Source organism: Echinops telfairi, unplaced genomic scaffold (genome assembly GCF_000313985.2).
Source record: "Echinops telfairi isolate 266 unplaced genomic scaffold, ASM31398v2 ScPeMD7_443;HRSCAF=831, whole genome shotgun sequence".
Taxonomy (NCBI): domain Eukaryota; kingdom Metazoa; phylum Chordata; class Mammalia; order Afrosoricida; family Tenrecidae; genus Echinops; species Echinops telfairi.
The window spans coordinates 33,526,900-33,543,175 of record NW_022104341.1 but is presented as its reverse complement, the minus strand read 5'-3'; the positions used below and the strand labels follow the sequence as shown (position 1 = coordinate 33,543,175).

Sequence of the window (16,276 nt, the reverse complement as noted above, 5' to 3'; positions counted from 1 at the left end):
GAGGGCTGCTGGGTGCAAGTCAAGGAAGCAGACAGCTGAGTGTTCTGTATAGAAGTACAGGCAGTCCGGCCACAGGAAGCAAACAGCAGGGCAGGTCACCAACAGTCAGCCAGATGACAGGGTCCGACAGTCCCCAGCTCAAGGGATGTATACACAGCAGTGTGGGGAAGCAGGTCTTGAAGAAACCTCAAACTATAACTACACGGTCAACGGATTGGGTGTTCCACAGGTAGTGTAGCTCACAAGTTGAAGCAGAGAAATAGCTAAGGCGGCCGCATACTGGTCCTAATCATCAGAGTGCAAGAGACAGAAAGGCGAGGCTCGCCAAGACATTTATCTCCCTGTCTTTCAATTAAACTGCAACCTTATTAATCCCTTGTGTTTATTGGCCAGGTTGGCACAATAAACTTACCTATCACAGTGGTACAGTGGTTAAGCACTAGAATGCTAACCAAAGGATGGCAGTTGAACCCACCAGCCACTCAGGGGAAGAAAGATGTGTGACGGTCTGCGCTTTAAAATATCATAGCCTTGGGAATCCTATGGGACCAGGTCTACTCTGTTGTGTACAGTTACGCTGTTGGAATCAACTTAAAAAGCAATGGGTTTTCATGGTTTGGTATTTATAATTTTTAAGATACTTTTCAATAAATGTCCTTAATTTATTTTAAGTAACAAGTGACAGCTAACTGTAAAGCAGGTCAAATTACTGGTATACCTTTAGATTTATGTTTTCTGTACTTTACAGACCATATTTGTTTTTCTGTTTTGTTCCTTTGCAGGTAATGCCCTTATTAAATGTGGTGAAACGCAAAAACGAATTGGAACAGCAGATAGAGAACTGATCCAAACGTCAGCCTTAAATTTCCTCACTCCTTTAAGAAATTTTATAGAGGGTGATTACAAAACAATTGCGGTGAGTGGAAAATGTTGACCCCTTTTTAAGAAAACTAAAATAATTTAGATTTATATGCCTATAGTTTTTAATGACTAGTATGTTCTCATAGTGCCTAATTTGAAATCTTTGAACTGTGTGGATGTTGTAGATTGGAAATTTAAGTAAGCAAACGAGCTGCATATTCAACACCAAAAGTAAACCAGAATAAAAGACTCCTGGTTCCATTGGTTCTGTTTGTGTGGTTTGTACCTCACCATTATTAGTGTAGAATCACTAGGAAAGTATAATTATTCCAGTAAGTAAGTAGCCGGAAGTCAAATAAAAGTGGAAGATATATTTGTAGATATTATAGTCATTATCTTTTTGTGTCCCTAGAAATTTATTGGAGTCCCTGGGTGGTGCAAATGATTAAGCACTAGATTACTGAACAGTAGGATGGAATTTGGTGTATCGAAGCTATCTGGGCATTAATAAAGTGAGAAAACGTTGTTACACCAAGTAGACTAAAGCAAAGATAAGAAGATAAAGGGCAGAGACAGGGCAACGAGAGAGCACACTTACAGAGAATGTTAACAGCCTGGAAAAGGTGACGAATACCACAGAACAGTTAGGCTGGAAATTGTCAAGTGTGTATCTAATTTGGTGTGTAGACTTTCACTGAAAACACAGTTGTTGTTTAATTCTTACAAACGTACCCACTATACAGAAGTTGAATGTCCCTGGGAAGGATTCTAAGGTACCTTGCTGGTCATTATTAAGTATAGATTTGAAGTTCTGTGGTGGAGCAGAGCACATTCAGTGCAATGGCCCGTTTAAAATCGCCTGCCCAGTCTTTGAGGTGTAGACCACATAAGGTATCATGGAATCCTACCCTAGGTCCATACTTCCTTTACCAGAGGCACTTGAGGAAATTCTAAGATTTAATACCAGGATTCCTCTACCTCGGCACTTCTGACATTTTGAGCAGAATAATTCTTTGTTGGAAGGGTTATTCTGCATTGTAGGATGTTCAGCAGCATCTTTAGCATACTGGGTCCAGTAATATTAATTCTTCCAGATGTGACAATCAAAAGGGGATTTTCACATGTCCCTTGGCTGGGGATAGGGGGACAAAAATATTAAAACAATATCCTTTTCTTTACCTGGCATCTTTCCCATTAGCATGAATGTTTTCATCGTGTTTTAACTTGAATTCACTAAGAAAAGGAGTCAGAAATCACCATGGTCACTTTATAGCCAATTTATAATCATGGGTATTTATTTTCAAATGACACATTTAATGGAAATCATATTTTAAATGTGTATTTTCTTATACAATTTTAGTTATCATTGCCCTTTATTTTTTATTGCTGTATTTATAGAAGGAAAAGAAACTATTACAAAACAAGAGACTGGATTTGGATGCTGCAAAAACCAGACTGAAAAAGGCAAAAACTGCTGATACTAGAGCTTCAGTAAGTAGTTTATTTTAACAGAAAACATTTTAGGGTGAATAATTTTTAAGATTTGTAAAATTTCTTTACTAATATGCCATGCAACTTAAAGTCTCTTACTACTGCTAGAACACGTTAGGGTCCTTTGTGTTTGGAAACAACCTTATCAGATGCATGCAAGTGAGAACCATGGAAATGAGAACCAGGTAGTCATATCAAGAGTTGATATTCTTGTATCAGTGATAATAGCTGTTGCTAGAAATAAAAATTATAGCTCCTAGAGTTGGTCATGTTCTTTAAATGTCCTCAGTGCTGGTGATAAATGAAGATAGGTTTAATATATTTGGAAATAGCGAAAAGATAGTTATCGGGATGAGAATTAGTCAAGTTTAAGAATACTTGTATGCAACTTAGAAAATGGATAGGATTATTATTTTTTCCACATGTGAATCAAACTGAGAAGTTATCAAAGGGTAGTTCCAAAAACATTCAAACGGTGGCAACTTGGGCTCCCAGGGGTCTATTTTGAAGGGAAGGAAACTGGTTTTGCATAAATAAAACCTGGTCTATTTTTTTAGAAAATCAACCTTCAGATATTATGTTACAGTTGAATGGGTATATGCTTTATTATGAAATAATATATAAAATACTCTGGTGTGTTTATGTATATCTTAATAGTTCTGTGTATATCTCCATTCTAAAGCTTGGAATGATTAATGAGTTAGATGTTAACCACAATATTGACAGTTTAAACCCATCAGCTACTCCTCAGGAGAAAAATATAAAAGTGCTCTCATAAAAATGGAAGCCCTGCCTAGGGTCGCTATGGGTTGTAATCTGCTCGATGGCACTGAGTTTTTTAATGTAAGACAGCACAATATAAACAAGTATGAACTCATTAGAAGACGATAACAAATTAATTCATAGTGTGAGCTACAGGACATGTTTTGTCAAGTGGCAGGGTAGTCTCCCTACCTTCTGTCCCCTACCATTACCATCAAGAATCATTGCCGCCACCACCCCCGACACATACACATATACACACACACACACACACACACACACAAGAATCGTTGCCTAGCAGAGAATGAGTCAGTGGGTGTGGATGCTTGAGACCATAGTCTCAAGTGACATTAAGGTCATTTAGTTTAGCATAGTTCACAGAACAATTTTCTACATTCTACTTTTTCAAATAGCAAATGGGGTCTGAAAAGCTTGCAAATGGACGTCTAAGGTACTATATCAGTCTCTCTCCATCTGGAGCAAAACGTAGTGAAGAAAGTTAAATGTGCAAGGAAAAAACTAATCCAATGGGCTAAGGAGCCATGCAAACCTGTTTCCTCTGCCTTGCAATCGTAAGAACTAAATGGGGCCTGGCTACCACTGCTGACTGCTCTGAAATAGGGATCACAATAGAGGATCCAGGATAAAAATGGGAGGGAAATGTGGAATCAAAAAATTCATCTTAAACCAGGCTTAATGTTTGGATAGAGGCTGCTTAAACTCATAACACTATGACATTTAATCACCATTCAGGTCTGGAAATGAACTCACCTCATAACTCAGTTTTCAGCCAAACAGTTAAGAAGTCTTCTATATGTTGAACACCACCACTAGGAAAATAGATACTCCTTAGAATAATCAACCATTTGATATCCAAAGAGTAGTATGTGCCCCAGGACAAAGTTCAGAAGGCAGGAAGGGATAGGAAAGGAGGAATGGAAACTGGAAACTTCACATGGAAGAAATGGGATAAGTAATACTACATTGTAGAGATTGTGTTCAGTGGCACGCAGTAAAAGTATGAATTGTTGAATGGAAAACATTTGCTCTGTAAATCTTCAATCAATGCACAATAAAAATGTTCTTTTAAAACAAAAGCATTCCCCTAAAGAGCTTATAACCCACTGTGTTGAACTCTTTAGCAGCTCTATTAATATAGAAACAGTTGAGACTTGGTTTATGAAATTTTAAACTGATAATTTTGTGGTGGACTATGATGTCCTTCATCAGCATACCCCAACAGCTTTTAGGAGCAGAATATCTTTTTTTTTCTTCAGCATTCTTTTGTCGTTAGATGCCATTGATTGATGCTGCCTCATAGTAACGCTGTGAACTACAGAAGAGCATGCTGTCCAGTCTTGGGCCACACTCACAGTTGTTGTAGCAGCCCGCAGCAATGGTGTCAGTCCATCCTGTGGAGGAGCTCCCTCTTTGCACTGACCCGCGTTTCCTAGGGACTAGTCTCCCATGATGACATGTCCAAAGTAGTTGAGGCACAGTCTCGCCATGCTTGCTTTTAAGGCGCATTCTGGCTGTACTCCTTCCGTTATATATCTGTCTATTCTTCTGGCAGTCTATGGCATTCTGAGTATTTTTGCCAACATCGTAATTCAAATGCATCAGTTCTTTTTTGTTCTTTATGTACTGTTGAAGAAGAGCTATCTTTAATAGATAATTTCAAAAAGTTTACCCCCAATTTTATTGTGACATCATCATGAATAGCCTAATATCCTTAAAACAGGCTGTTTACAGAATTGGAACTTTAAAATGAACAGTAGATGCCAAGAGAACCCTACATTAGAAATTGTGGTCATTTCTATTTGCTAATAGTACATTTTTATAGTAAAATATAAGTTGTTTTTTATACTAATTCCATGATCAGGTAAGAAAAGCAATATAATAAACAAGGTTCGTTTGCAAACAAGTGTTTGAACTAGAATAGAATTGTTTTTTATTCAACTGCCTTTGTGTGCCTAGTTGACCAAGTTTGGGTACATTTTTTTTTTTTTTAGCCAGAACTGTTAGAGGATAACGATGGTGTGGGAAAGTACCAGAAAGCACAGATTTAACAGTGTGCAACTTCCGTGGGTGATTCTAAGTTATTTCGCTATTGTAATTAAAATATGTAAGAACTAAATATAATACAAGGAACATTTTGAAAAGAATTTCCTTTTGATAATATATCCAGAAAAGATTCTTTACAATTTTCTGTGCTGGTGGCATAGTCGTTAGGAGTTGGGCTGCTAACCACAAGGTTTCAAGTTTGAAACTACGAGCCACTCCAGCGGAGAAAGAGAAGTCTTTCTACTCCCGTGAAAAGTCCTAGTCTTGGGAGCTCACGGGACAGGCGCGTCCCGCCCTGTAGGGTCAGTATGACTTGGAATCAACTTGATTGCAGTGAGCTTGGTGCTTTTGTTTTTCCATGTGAATTTATGTTTATAATTTAAATGAAATATTTTAAAATTACTTCACTCAGCAATTTCATTTTATATGCACACAGCTTTTCTAGAATGTCTATGTTATGTTTAAAATAAATAACTTTAGCCAAATTGTACTTGAGAGAGAGAAAAACACATTCTCATTTAAGTTTGAAATACTTTGAAAAACAATATAACCCTTTTTGCCTATCATTGTATAACCCCATAAGCATGTCTATATCTTGTGATGCTTTTTGTATTTTCTGTACTTCTCTGTGCTTGAAGAATATGAAAAAACGGGAAGCCACTAGGGGTTGGATTAACTTTTCTTTTTTTCTCAATTTGACATATTTTCTGATTCCTGTTTGACTTCTAAAAGGGTTACTTTCTCTGAACCTCCATAGTTTGATTGTTCTTGAAAGTAGTTAAGTCTCTAATCAGAGAGCCCTGGTGGTGTAGGTAGGTTACACGTTGCACTGCGAGCCCAAAGGTAGCTGTTTGGAACCAGAAGCTGCTCTGCGGGAGAAAAATGAGGCTTTCGATTCCCAGAGAGTTATAGGCTTAGAAGCCCACAGGGGCGGGCTACCCTGCCCTGTGGGATCACTATGAGTCAGAATGAGTGGGCTACCCTGTCCTGTGGGATCACTATGAGTCAGAATGAAGTCAGTGGCAGTGAGTTTGGTTTTTGGTTTCTTACTGTTCTAGTAAGGTGTGTGTAATGCAGCATTTTTTTTAATTATCAGTTTATGAATTTTTATATTCTATACTTATTGAATATTCATTATATGCAAGATGCTCTGCTGGGGGAGTTCATAGGTAAACAGTGCGAAGTGTTTGCTGTCCTTAGTTTACAGAATAATGTGGTACATTAAGCTTTTTGATGCTGTGGCCCTTCATCAGTAAAAAAAATTTCTCCATCTACTCCATATTGTTTCTTTACTAACTTACATTTTACCAAGCTGTGTTGGAGGATTGGTAAAGGACAACAGCAGCATCAAAAGCATTTCTTTAAAATGTACCAGTTGAACAAAACAAAAAAACCTATTTTTTTTCACAGTGAACAAAAATACTATTTTCAAAATAATTTATATATACAAAGGGGCTTCAAAAAGTTCATGAGAAAATGTAATTAAAAAACAATGGAATTTTTCCACAAACTTTCTCAAGTCTCATATCATAACTCTTATGGCATGAGGTAAAGATAACATATAGCTTTGACATTTAAATTGCAAATTAATATTAATTAACCTAACCCTATTCTTTCATAAATGTTTTATTATTTTAGAATTTCATTAAAAGGAAGAAGAAAAATCAGATGGTGTCAAACCTACCAGATACTTAGAGGTTTAGAGCTGTTAGTTGTTTGGCATCCAGTTATTATGGAAAATAGTAGCAAATACCATGTAGACTCGAGTATAAGCGGACCCGAATATCATCCGAGGCACCTAATTTTACCACAAAAACTGCATTAAAATGTGCTGAAAAACTCGGCTTATGCACAAGTATATATGGTATGTGTCTCTGCCCACTTAGCATTTTCACAGTGGTCTAAATATTTAATCTGGAAATTGAGTGACTTTATAGCACCATCATATAGCCTTTTATATGTATACATATTTAAATTTAAAGTTTATTAGAAATACAAAGATTGACATGCCTTTCATATTTCTCTAGGGTATGCAAAGACCTGGCTGAGGCTGATTGAAAGAGATCGTGGTTGAAGGCATCATAAATTCATAAAATAGAAATGATCTTTGAATAGGAAAGTTGTGGATAGACATGGCATAGTGGGTTGGACTGCCAACGGTAAATTGCAGTTTGAAACCACGAAGAAAGATGAGGCTTTCTATTCCCATAAAGATTTACAGCCTCAGAAATCCACAGGGGCGATTGTACTCTGTCCTGTAGAGAGTCCTTATGATTCAAGTCAGAATCCACTCGATTTCAATCAACAGATTTTAAAGTGATACTTTCCCTAACAGGTTCATCTTTAAAATTGAGCAGTGTGTTTTTTGAGTGCTTTAGAAGAGTTAAATAGGCATTGCTATGTAAAATTGTGTAGAACTCTATAGTTAGTTGTATACTTTTTTAGAGAAACTTTTTACCCAGCCCATTGAATACTTGTGTAGTGTATTCCTTATTGTGCCGAAGTAACTTGTTTCCTTGTGTTCACTGGTATAATGTATTCTTTGTCTCTTACCTCTGCACTTAAGCAACTAAACTCAGCTCGGCTTGAAGGAGATAACATTATGGTAAATTTCTCTTACATGCTCAACATCCTGCATGTAAAATGGCTGAAGGTTTGTTGGCCTATTGTGTTTTATACATCTTGAAAAAGTGCCTTCTCTTGCTATTAGTTGTATTTTAAAACCTAAAATACCCCAAACTCTATAGTTTCATTAGATCTAGCAAAAAATAGTGGGTGAGGTGATATTGGAGCTTGAAGAAAGGAAGCTATGTTCAAATTGTCAAGTATATTGGCTCTGTTAAATATGAATTTTAAAATCCAAATTTACAAATAAACATGTAGTACCTTCATTGTTTACCTTATTTTCATCCTAATTCATCAGAGATTGAATTTATTCTATTTTTTGAGGACCAAGACAAACCCTAGCAGTTTAGGGATTCTGTAGTGGCCAGATTCATTCCCCATCCAGTTTATAACTTTAGAAAATTGCTGAGTGGTAATACCCTTGGGCAAGAATCAAGAATGTGAAATGTTCTGTATTATCTAGAATATACAAGGGGGTACCCCCCCCCAAAAAAAAAAGCTCCATTGGGCAGAACTTTCATAGTACACATTTTTCCCACTAGGTGAGCATCAAGGAACTCACTCTGAGTTAGTGCACCCAGTTGGCATCACCTGGAAAGGTTCTTTCTGGTCACTGAATTTTTTCATAAAAGCAGTTTTGCTTGGACCTCATTTTTTGTGATTTCTGATTTAATACAACAGCATCCAGCTGTGAGATTTTGCTTCCTGTTCAGGAAAATTGCTGCAGAAACTGTTATGGTGTTGGACACAGCTTACAAATGCAGCACTATGGGAAAAACTCAAGTGTATGAGTGGTTTTCTCTTTCAAAAACACAAAAATGTTGATTAATGACAAACTGTGTTACTCTAGGTAGACTAGAGAAGCAAATCCATGGATACACGTGTATAAGAAAGAGATTTATATTTATGTGTATAAGAAAGAAATTTATTTATAAGAGCAATTGAACATTGAGAAAACATCCCAGATCAAGTCCATAAGTCCAATATTAGCCCATATGTCCGATACCAATCTATAAAGTCCTCTTCAGACTCACAAAACACATGCAAGGATGCCAAATACAGAATGATCTCAAGCCAGTGGGTGGGAAGTCTTTGGATCCAGTGGTGTTGTAAGCATCTCAGTGCTGGCAGGGGTCTCTACGTGGCTTCTCCGGCTTCAGAGGTCTGGTTGCATCAGGTTAGTTCCATGTGGCTTCTCCAACTTAGTGCACTAGCGTAGTTCCATGTGTCTTGTCCGCTGCAATGTCTCCCAGGGAGTGGCAGAGAGAGAGAGAAGTGTTTCCCGCCTCCAAGGAGGAAGTCCTGGATTTCCAAGAATTCTCAGGAGAAGGCCATGCCCACACAGAGGCCTCATTGGCCATGATCTGATTGACAAGCTAGACTCCACCCCTACACTCTTAATCCTCACATTGACAAACAATTATATATCTGCCACACAAACCTTGTTGTGGACATCTGTGAACTTCCCAAATGGATGAAAATGTCAACAAAATTCATGCACTTGCCCTCCGGGACTGGTGACAGTGGACCATGGAAGAGATGGGGACGTTATCTGGACAATTTTGGAGCTCAGTTCCGCGAATTTTAACAGGAGACTTAGGAATGAGAAGGGTCGCTACAAAATTTGTGTCTGGGGTTCTGACTGACCAGAAAGAAGAGCACGTGGAAACCTGCCATGCTTTGAAAGAACAGCTCTGAAGTGACCGACTTTTTTCCCCAAGATCATTATTGGTGATGAGACATGGTGCAAACCCCAATAGCAAGCATTAGTCAAGCCAGTGGAAGACGGTGTTGTCACCTCACCCTAAAAAGCTCGTCAAGTGAAATCAAAGATCAAGACAATGCTCATTTGTTTTTTTGATGGGTTGGGGGGGGTAGTGCATTTGGAGTTAATTTCACCTGGTCAGATTGTTATAATCAAGCTTCTATTTAAAGGTTCTGAAAAGAAGGCATAACAGTGTGCGGAGAGGGGGGAAGGGGGGAATACAAGGAACTGTTACCAAGGGCTCAAGTAGAAAGAAAATGTTTTGAGAATGATGGCAACAAAATGTACAGATGTGCTTGACATATGGATGTATGGATTGTGATAAGAGTTGTATGAGTCCCCAATAAAATGTTTTTTTTAAGTACAAATTACAACAACAACAACAAAACAGCGAAAAAAGAAAAAAAAAAAGGCCTGACTTATGGCAGATGGGGCTCTGTTTTTTGCTGCCGTGAAAATGCACCTGCTCACACAGCCCTCTCAGTGTACCAGGTTTGGGCAAAAAACAGCATGGCTCTCTTGCCCCATACACCATATTCACTGACCACACTCTGGGCGACTTCTTTTTGTTTCCATGAATGAAGAGGACTGATTTGACACGTAGAAGAGGTGAAGGAAAAAACAAGGGAGGTGCTGTCAGCCATCCAAATAGATGAGCTTGAAAAATGTTTCTAAGAATGGAATCGCAGATCTGACAAATGTATTAAGTGCAATGGCGAGTACTATGAAGGTGATAAGGTGGTTTTATGAGGGGGAAAAATTTACATAGCTTGAAGGGGGGAAAAAATCTGATTTTTTGGTGGGGAGGGAGTACCCCCTCATATGTTAAGTTTAAGTAGAAGAGATATTTGAGATAATAGAAATTACTTTTTTTAACAACATAGAAAGCAAGAAAAATCTACACCTACTAAAAAGTTTTAAAATGTTAGCCAATAAAATTTATAATTCTATTCTAGACAATACCAAATGTTTTGGTGGAAATGGCTTAGAATCTGCAGTGTAATTAATACAGCTTTTACACTAGTATTATTCAACTAAAGACAGGAAAAATATCCTTGGGAAGGATTGCTACACAGAATTTATTAAATTCTTTGATTGTAGTTTTTTAACTACTGTAATGAGGCCCTTGGTAAATTAGGGCTTCCCTTAGATAGCAAGAGAATGCATTCCTTTATATCCATTGTCCTATCTGTTAGGTAAATGTAAAAGTGTGAGAAGAATTCAGTCATTGCTAATAATTTGGTATAGAGATCATAAGTTTCTTTTGTCTTAATACAAGAAGGGGCTCCGAAACAATTAGCGAGACTTAAAAAAAAACATTAAATTTACTTACAATAAGAAGTTGTTAACTTTAGTAATTTAAGATTTATCGTATTTAAAGTGTACTTTTCCCTACTCCAGAAAATAATAGTGTTTCAAACTTTAGTGCCAGTTATATGTGCTTTATTTTAATTTCCTGAAATGCTAGGATTTTAGATTAGGATATTATGAATAATAAAGTACAATCATCTGATTTTACAGATGAGTAAATTAGAGCTGTTAGATGTTCCCAAATTGGGAAAGTGTATTTTTATTAACTTCTAGAATATAAGATCTAAAAATTGATAGTATGAATTGAATTAATATCACTGCATACTTGCATCATATATTAAACATCCTGATGTAGTTATTAATATGTATTATGTTATAATTCTAGAAAAGAATAATATGCCATTTGAATTAAAGTATTTCCATTTTTCTATACTAAGTTGTAGAAAATGTTCATTTCCAACTTTCTTTCATTATCTATATTTTTTTCTGATTTTTAATGCTGGCTAGATTTGGGCAGAGGAAGTGACAAAAGTAAGTAAATTATTAAATCAGAATTATGAAATGAATTTAATTGTTACCCCTTCAGTTAATATCCATTGGGCAAGAACCATGGGGCCACAGTTTGTGTAACTATATCTTAAAAGATCTGGAAATTCTGGAAATGCGCATGTTTGCCTAGGAGCCGCTCCACAGAGTAGAGCAGTGTTTCAGAGGTGTGCGGGGCACTTCTCAGATGAACCCTAGATAAGTGTGGTACTGATATTCTTGGCAGTGCCTTGCCAGGAGATGGTGCCACTACTGAGTCTATCCCCATCACAGCCTTCATTTACAAAATGTAGAATATAGTGAAGACTGTGTCCTATATCGCCAGAGAAAGATGTATTACATGTCACACAGGAGAACCTTCTGGGTAATTCTGTAATTTGTTAAACTTAGCACCAAAACTTATTTTTCTCAGTCACCTTAGAATACCAGCTTTTAAAATGTATTTCACTGCTGTATTAAATATGAGATAGCAGGTATTTCATTTCATTTATAGCTGTCGTCATTTTTGTGACTATCCATTTTGGTATTCAGCATTTCTGCTTTTCAAATATGTTGTCTCTTCCCTTGTTGTCAGATTTTCATTTCTAGAAATTGCCCATATGAGCAGCTCCTCTGTCAGTTAAATTTTCTAATCTTCTCTAGGCTGGGAAATCAAATAGATTAATTAAGGATTTTAAGGAATATAGAAGTATGACTTCAGTGCAGATTTTAAGTCTTCAAAATCGTTTTTTTCCCCTCCATTTAATGCTCATGTTTAAGCATTAGACCTGACTTCTAAATGAGGGCAGTGGTGGAGAGGGCAGGTAATTGTGCCCACTGACTATTCATAGCTTTACAGACTGTAACTTTTAAATTTTTTCACTTTATGGAATAGACTGATGTTCTCATCCCTTTTGTGGTAGCCACTCATTAACTTGGGTGCCACTGTGGCTTCAGATTTCTTTCTGAGCCTTTAGCATGCCAAGGGAGCAAACAGCATAAAGAGAACGTAGTTTGAACAATACAGCAAGGATCTTTTCCCCTTTGGTTGGGATATAAAAACACCAAATTATTTCTGATTTCGATTTTACCATCTCAGCAAGATGGCAAAATATTTGATATAATAAATAGGAAGAACTTACACAACACTTTATGTGGTAATAGTCTTAAACTATATCAGAGTGACTTGCAGGAGATTTTTCCATTTTCTGTACTAATTTTTATAATTAAAGAATACTTAACTTTATATTCCTGAGATATATTAAGATTTAAAGCCATAGAATAAGCTAGATAACATCAAGAGTAGCAGGACAAAAGGTTGCAGGGAAATTCCACTTATCTTTAAAATCCATTTTTACACAAACTTTTTGAAGGCCCTTCACATCTCAGAAGCATGACCAAAGTTTCTAGCTTCGAGATACCCAAGGTCACAGACTAACAAATTTTTATCCTTTTTCGAAGTTACGTCTTAGAAGAACTCTACCTAATTTAAAATAGACTATCGTATTCTGTTTGAATTAGTCCAGTAGTAGTAATTCTAAGCCGTTCATCTTTTACTTAAAATTGTTACTTAGAACCTTTAGTCAGGAGTGAGAGCTTCGGGGAGACAGAATATCAGCCTTTTGAATCCACTGTCTCTCAACCATTTTTATTAATATATTTCTAATAATGGATCATTTTCTCCCTGAGTAAATAATACTGTGCCTGATTTAAATCTCTTTAGCCTCCCAGATTAATTATCATGGTCAGTCATATGTGGAGGCCTCAAAATGTTGTGAAAAATGGAAGCCTCCCTCATATGTGTCACAAATTTATATGGTTTGGAACATTGGGCCAAATTTAATACCACACTGGACATCCCCTGAAGCTTGTTCAAGAATGAGATTCATTCTTTTCTATTATTACTTAACTTTCTCTAAATATAAACTCCGTATTACACGGAAAAACAAACATCCTGCTTTGAAACACACCTTTCTTAAAAGTTAACCAAATTTTGCTTCATCTTAGAAGATTGATCACTTGTCTTTAAAAAATCATGATCTCCATAGGGACTTTAAAAGTTCATGAAAAAAATTCAATTACAACTCAAGAATGGCATTTTCCGCTGAACTTTTTGAAACCCTGTAAGTGTGAGTGTGTGTGTGTGTGTGTGTGTGTGTGTGTTTCATTGTCTTAAAGATATTACATCACTTCACTTTATTCATCCAGATCACTTCCATATGCTACCTAGCTTACTTGTTTCAACTACCTTGTACAGTGATTGCCAGAGTAGATGTCTCTGTTTCTACTGAAGGCTATTAAATTGTACTTGCACATTCTTGAACTTAGGAAGTTTATTTACTTCTGAAGTTAATTTATTTTTGTTTAGCTATGCTTGCTTCAATTATTCAAAACCTTTTGTAGTCAACCAAGCGAAACAGTAAAGAGTGCAAACATAACACCGAAGTGATTGCTTTTCCTTAACGCTTTTTGTAGGAAGAACCTTGATTCTTTTCTTCTCCTGGGACATTTTTCTGCTTCATACCAGCTTCCAGATGAAGCTTACTTCAGCCCTGCCACCAAAGCATCATGTATTCTGATTTCAGTCGAGGAAATTTAATTTTCACTCCTGACTTAATGAGTCATTCAAGCTTATTTCCATAAATCCAATCTAGTTGGCAGTTCTTAGTCCCCTCTGCCAGGTCTGGTGCAGAGGACTGAAAATGATTATAGGAACTGATTTCTTCTTTTGTTGTTGTTGCTTTCTCATTGTTGACTTGTTCACTGGGGTAATTACCACCACCAAAGGGTGAAGGGGAGGGGAGGGGACATAAAAGAAAAAATGTCAAACCTTCCTTGTATACATACTGAAGTCTTTGAAATGGTTATTTGCTAAGTGGGGTTAAAAGGTCCTGGAATAATAGGATTAAAAGATCATACAACTTTTCCACAAACTTTGTGAAGCCCCCCTATTTCTTATAGTTGTGGGGGTCATTGCCACGGCATCACCAGGGATGCTGCTCAGGGGGAGGTGAGTGGCATGAGCCAGCTATTTTGAGTGACCTTGGAGATTTTAGTTGCTCTTCCCCACTTAGTCCAAACAACTCTGGCTAAGGATTTAAGGACTTGAGAACATGTTTGGCTTTGGGTTTTTCGGGGGTTGCCAGTATTTCTTATTTTTAGATCACGTTGATTTTCAGTGAACTGTGATGTTCCTTCACCAGCCAGAGGGTAGAACCCAGCAGTGGTGTGCTAAAATAGGCATCTCTTTCCAATTTCACCAGCTAGCTTAAAATCAACCCTGGTAGTCATTTATACCACAAAAATCTACAAACACTAAAATTGGGGTAGCAGATTCTTGGAAATCCATGAAAGATCAACCATAACTTTCAGGAAAAACTTTTAATCCCCATATTTCATTAACAATTGTCCTAGTTAAGCTATATTTTATACCAAGTTTTGAAAGAATATTAAGAGGAAAGGCTTTTAAGATGCAGGACAACAAACTCTTTGAGGGCCCTCAGAACTGGGTTCCTACCAGGAAGTGTTTGGTTAAAAAAAAAGGTTAGAGTTCTGTGGCATCCATTTGTAAATCTTTTTCATTTAAAATGAAGACTTTAACTTCAAGTAGAACACTACGGTAATTAAGAATTCTTTTTTTACATTAATGCTTTTTAGAACTGGTAATCTTAAGATTGTCAAATCGTATTTTTTTTTAATTTAACAGAATTGATACCTGAAAATACTTGGATTGCTCTATAGTTTTTGTAGACTTTTAGAGGAGTAACTCATCGCACCTTCCCAGTAATAGATTCTTTTGAGGCAAATGTGGTCAGGACTTAGTTCTCCCTAGGATGAATAGTGTGGAAAGGCTGGGGTCTTGAAACCAGGCACCAGTTTAGTAAACAATACAATTGAGGAATTAACATTGTATCTCGGGTTGAGAGGGCTGGGTGGGGAGGTTGGGGAGGAGTCTACAAGGAATGTATAAAATGGACTAAGACTGCTAAAAGTTTCTGAAATATATATTCCTCTTTAAGTCTGAACAGGAAGTAAGAATAACTCAAAGTGAATTTGATCGCCAAGCAGAGATTACCAGACTTCTGCTAGAGGGAATCAGCAGCACGCACGTGAGTGTCAGTTCACTGGAATGTGTTTGAAACAATAGTCTTGGCTAAGAGTAAAGCAGTGATGTTTGAGATGGGAAAACCTAGACTTTTTTTTTAATCATTTACTACGGATATTTAAATTGCGGCACTTTCATGGATAAAGAAGTATTTTACATGTTTACCTTTACTTTATCTCTTAATTCTCCCAATCTTTTAAAATATTGGATACTGATGATTCATCCACAGTACTCTCTCCTCTTTGCATCTGTCACTGTAAGTAGATTATAGCACTGAGAACAGTCTCTAACTTTCCTTTGCAGGCCCATCACCTTCGCTGTCTGAATGACTTTGTAGAAGCCCAGATGACTTACTACGCACAATGTTACCAGTACATGTTAGATCTCCAAAAACAATTGGGAAGGTAGTTGTTTTCTTTTTTTTTAAGCATTTTATTAGGGCTCACAGAATTCTTATCACAATCCATACAGCGATTGAATCAGGCATGCTTGTACATACGTTGCCTTCATTCTTTTCTAGACATTTACTTTCTATTGAGCCCTTGGTTGGTATCTGTATTAGTCTAGGTACTTTAGAGAAACAAATCCATAGCAACTCATGTAAAGCAACTTATGTAAAGAAAGTGTGCATCACGAAAACATCCCAACCCAACGCTTCCCAAGCCCACAGTCCAACATTAACCCATTAACCCAACACCAGTCCACAAAGTCCTCCACCTCACAAAACAGAGGCAATGATGCCGACTGCAGGAGGAAAGCTGAGTCAG

The 16,276-nt window shown here is 37.0% G+C and overlaps 1 protein-coding gene across 1 annotated transcript in view; it reads left to right on the top strand.

Moving 5' to 3' along the window:
- The window catches only part of SH3GLB1 (SH3 domain containing GRB2 like, endophilin B1), a 33,241-nt gene that overhangs the window by 13,270 nt on the left and 3,695 nt on the right, over window positions 1-16,276 (top strand). The window contains exons 4-9 of the mRNA XM_045292045.1: window positions 783-916; window positions 2,260-2,352; window positions 7,745-7,831; window positions 11,387-11,410; window positions 15,424-15,513; window positions 15,813-15,913. Of these exons, the coding sequence (XP_045147980.1) occupies window positions 783-916; window positions 2,260-2,352; window positions 7,745-7,831; window positions 11,387-11,410; window positions 15,424-15,513; window positions 15,813-15,913 (529 nt within the window). The remainder of the gene's footprint in view (window positions 1-782; window positions 917-2,259; window positions 2,353-7,744; window positions 7,832-11,386; window positions 11,411-15,423; window positions 15,514-15,812; window positions 15,914-16,276) is intronic.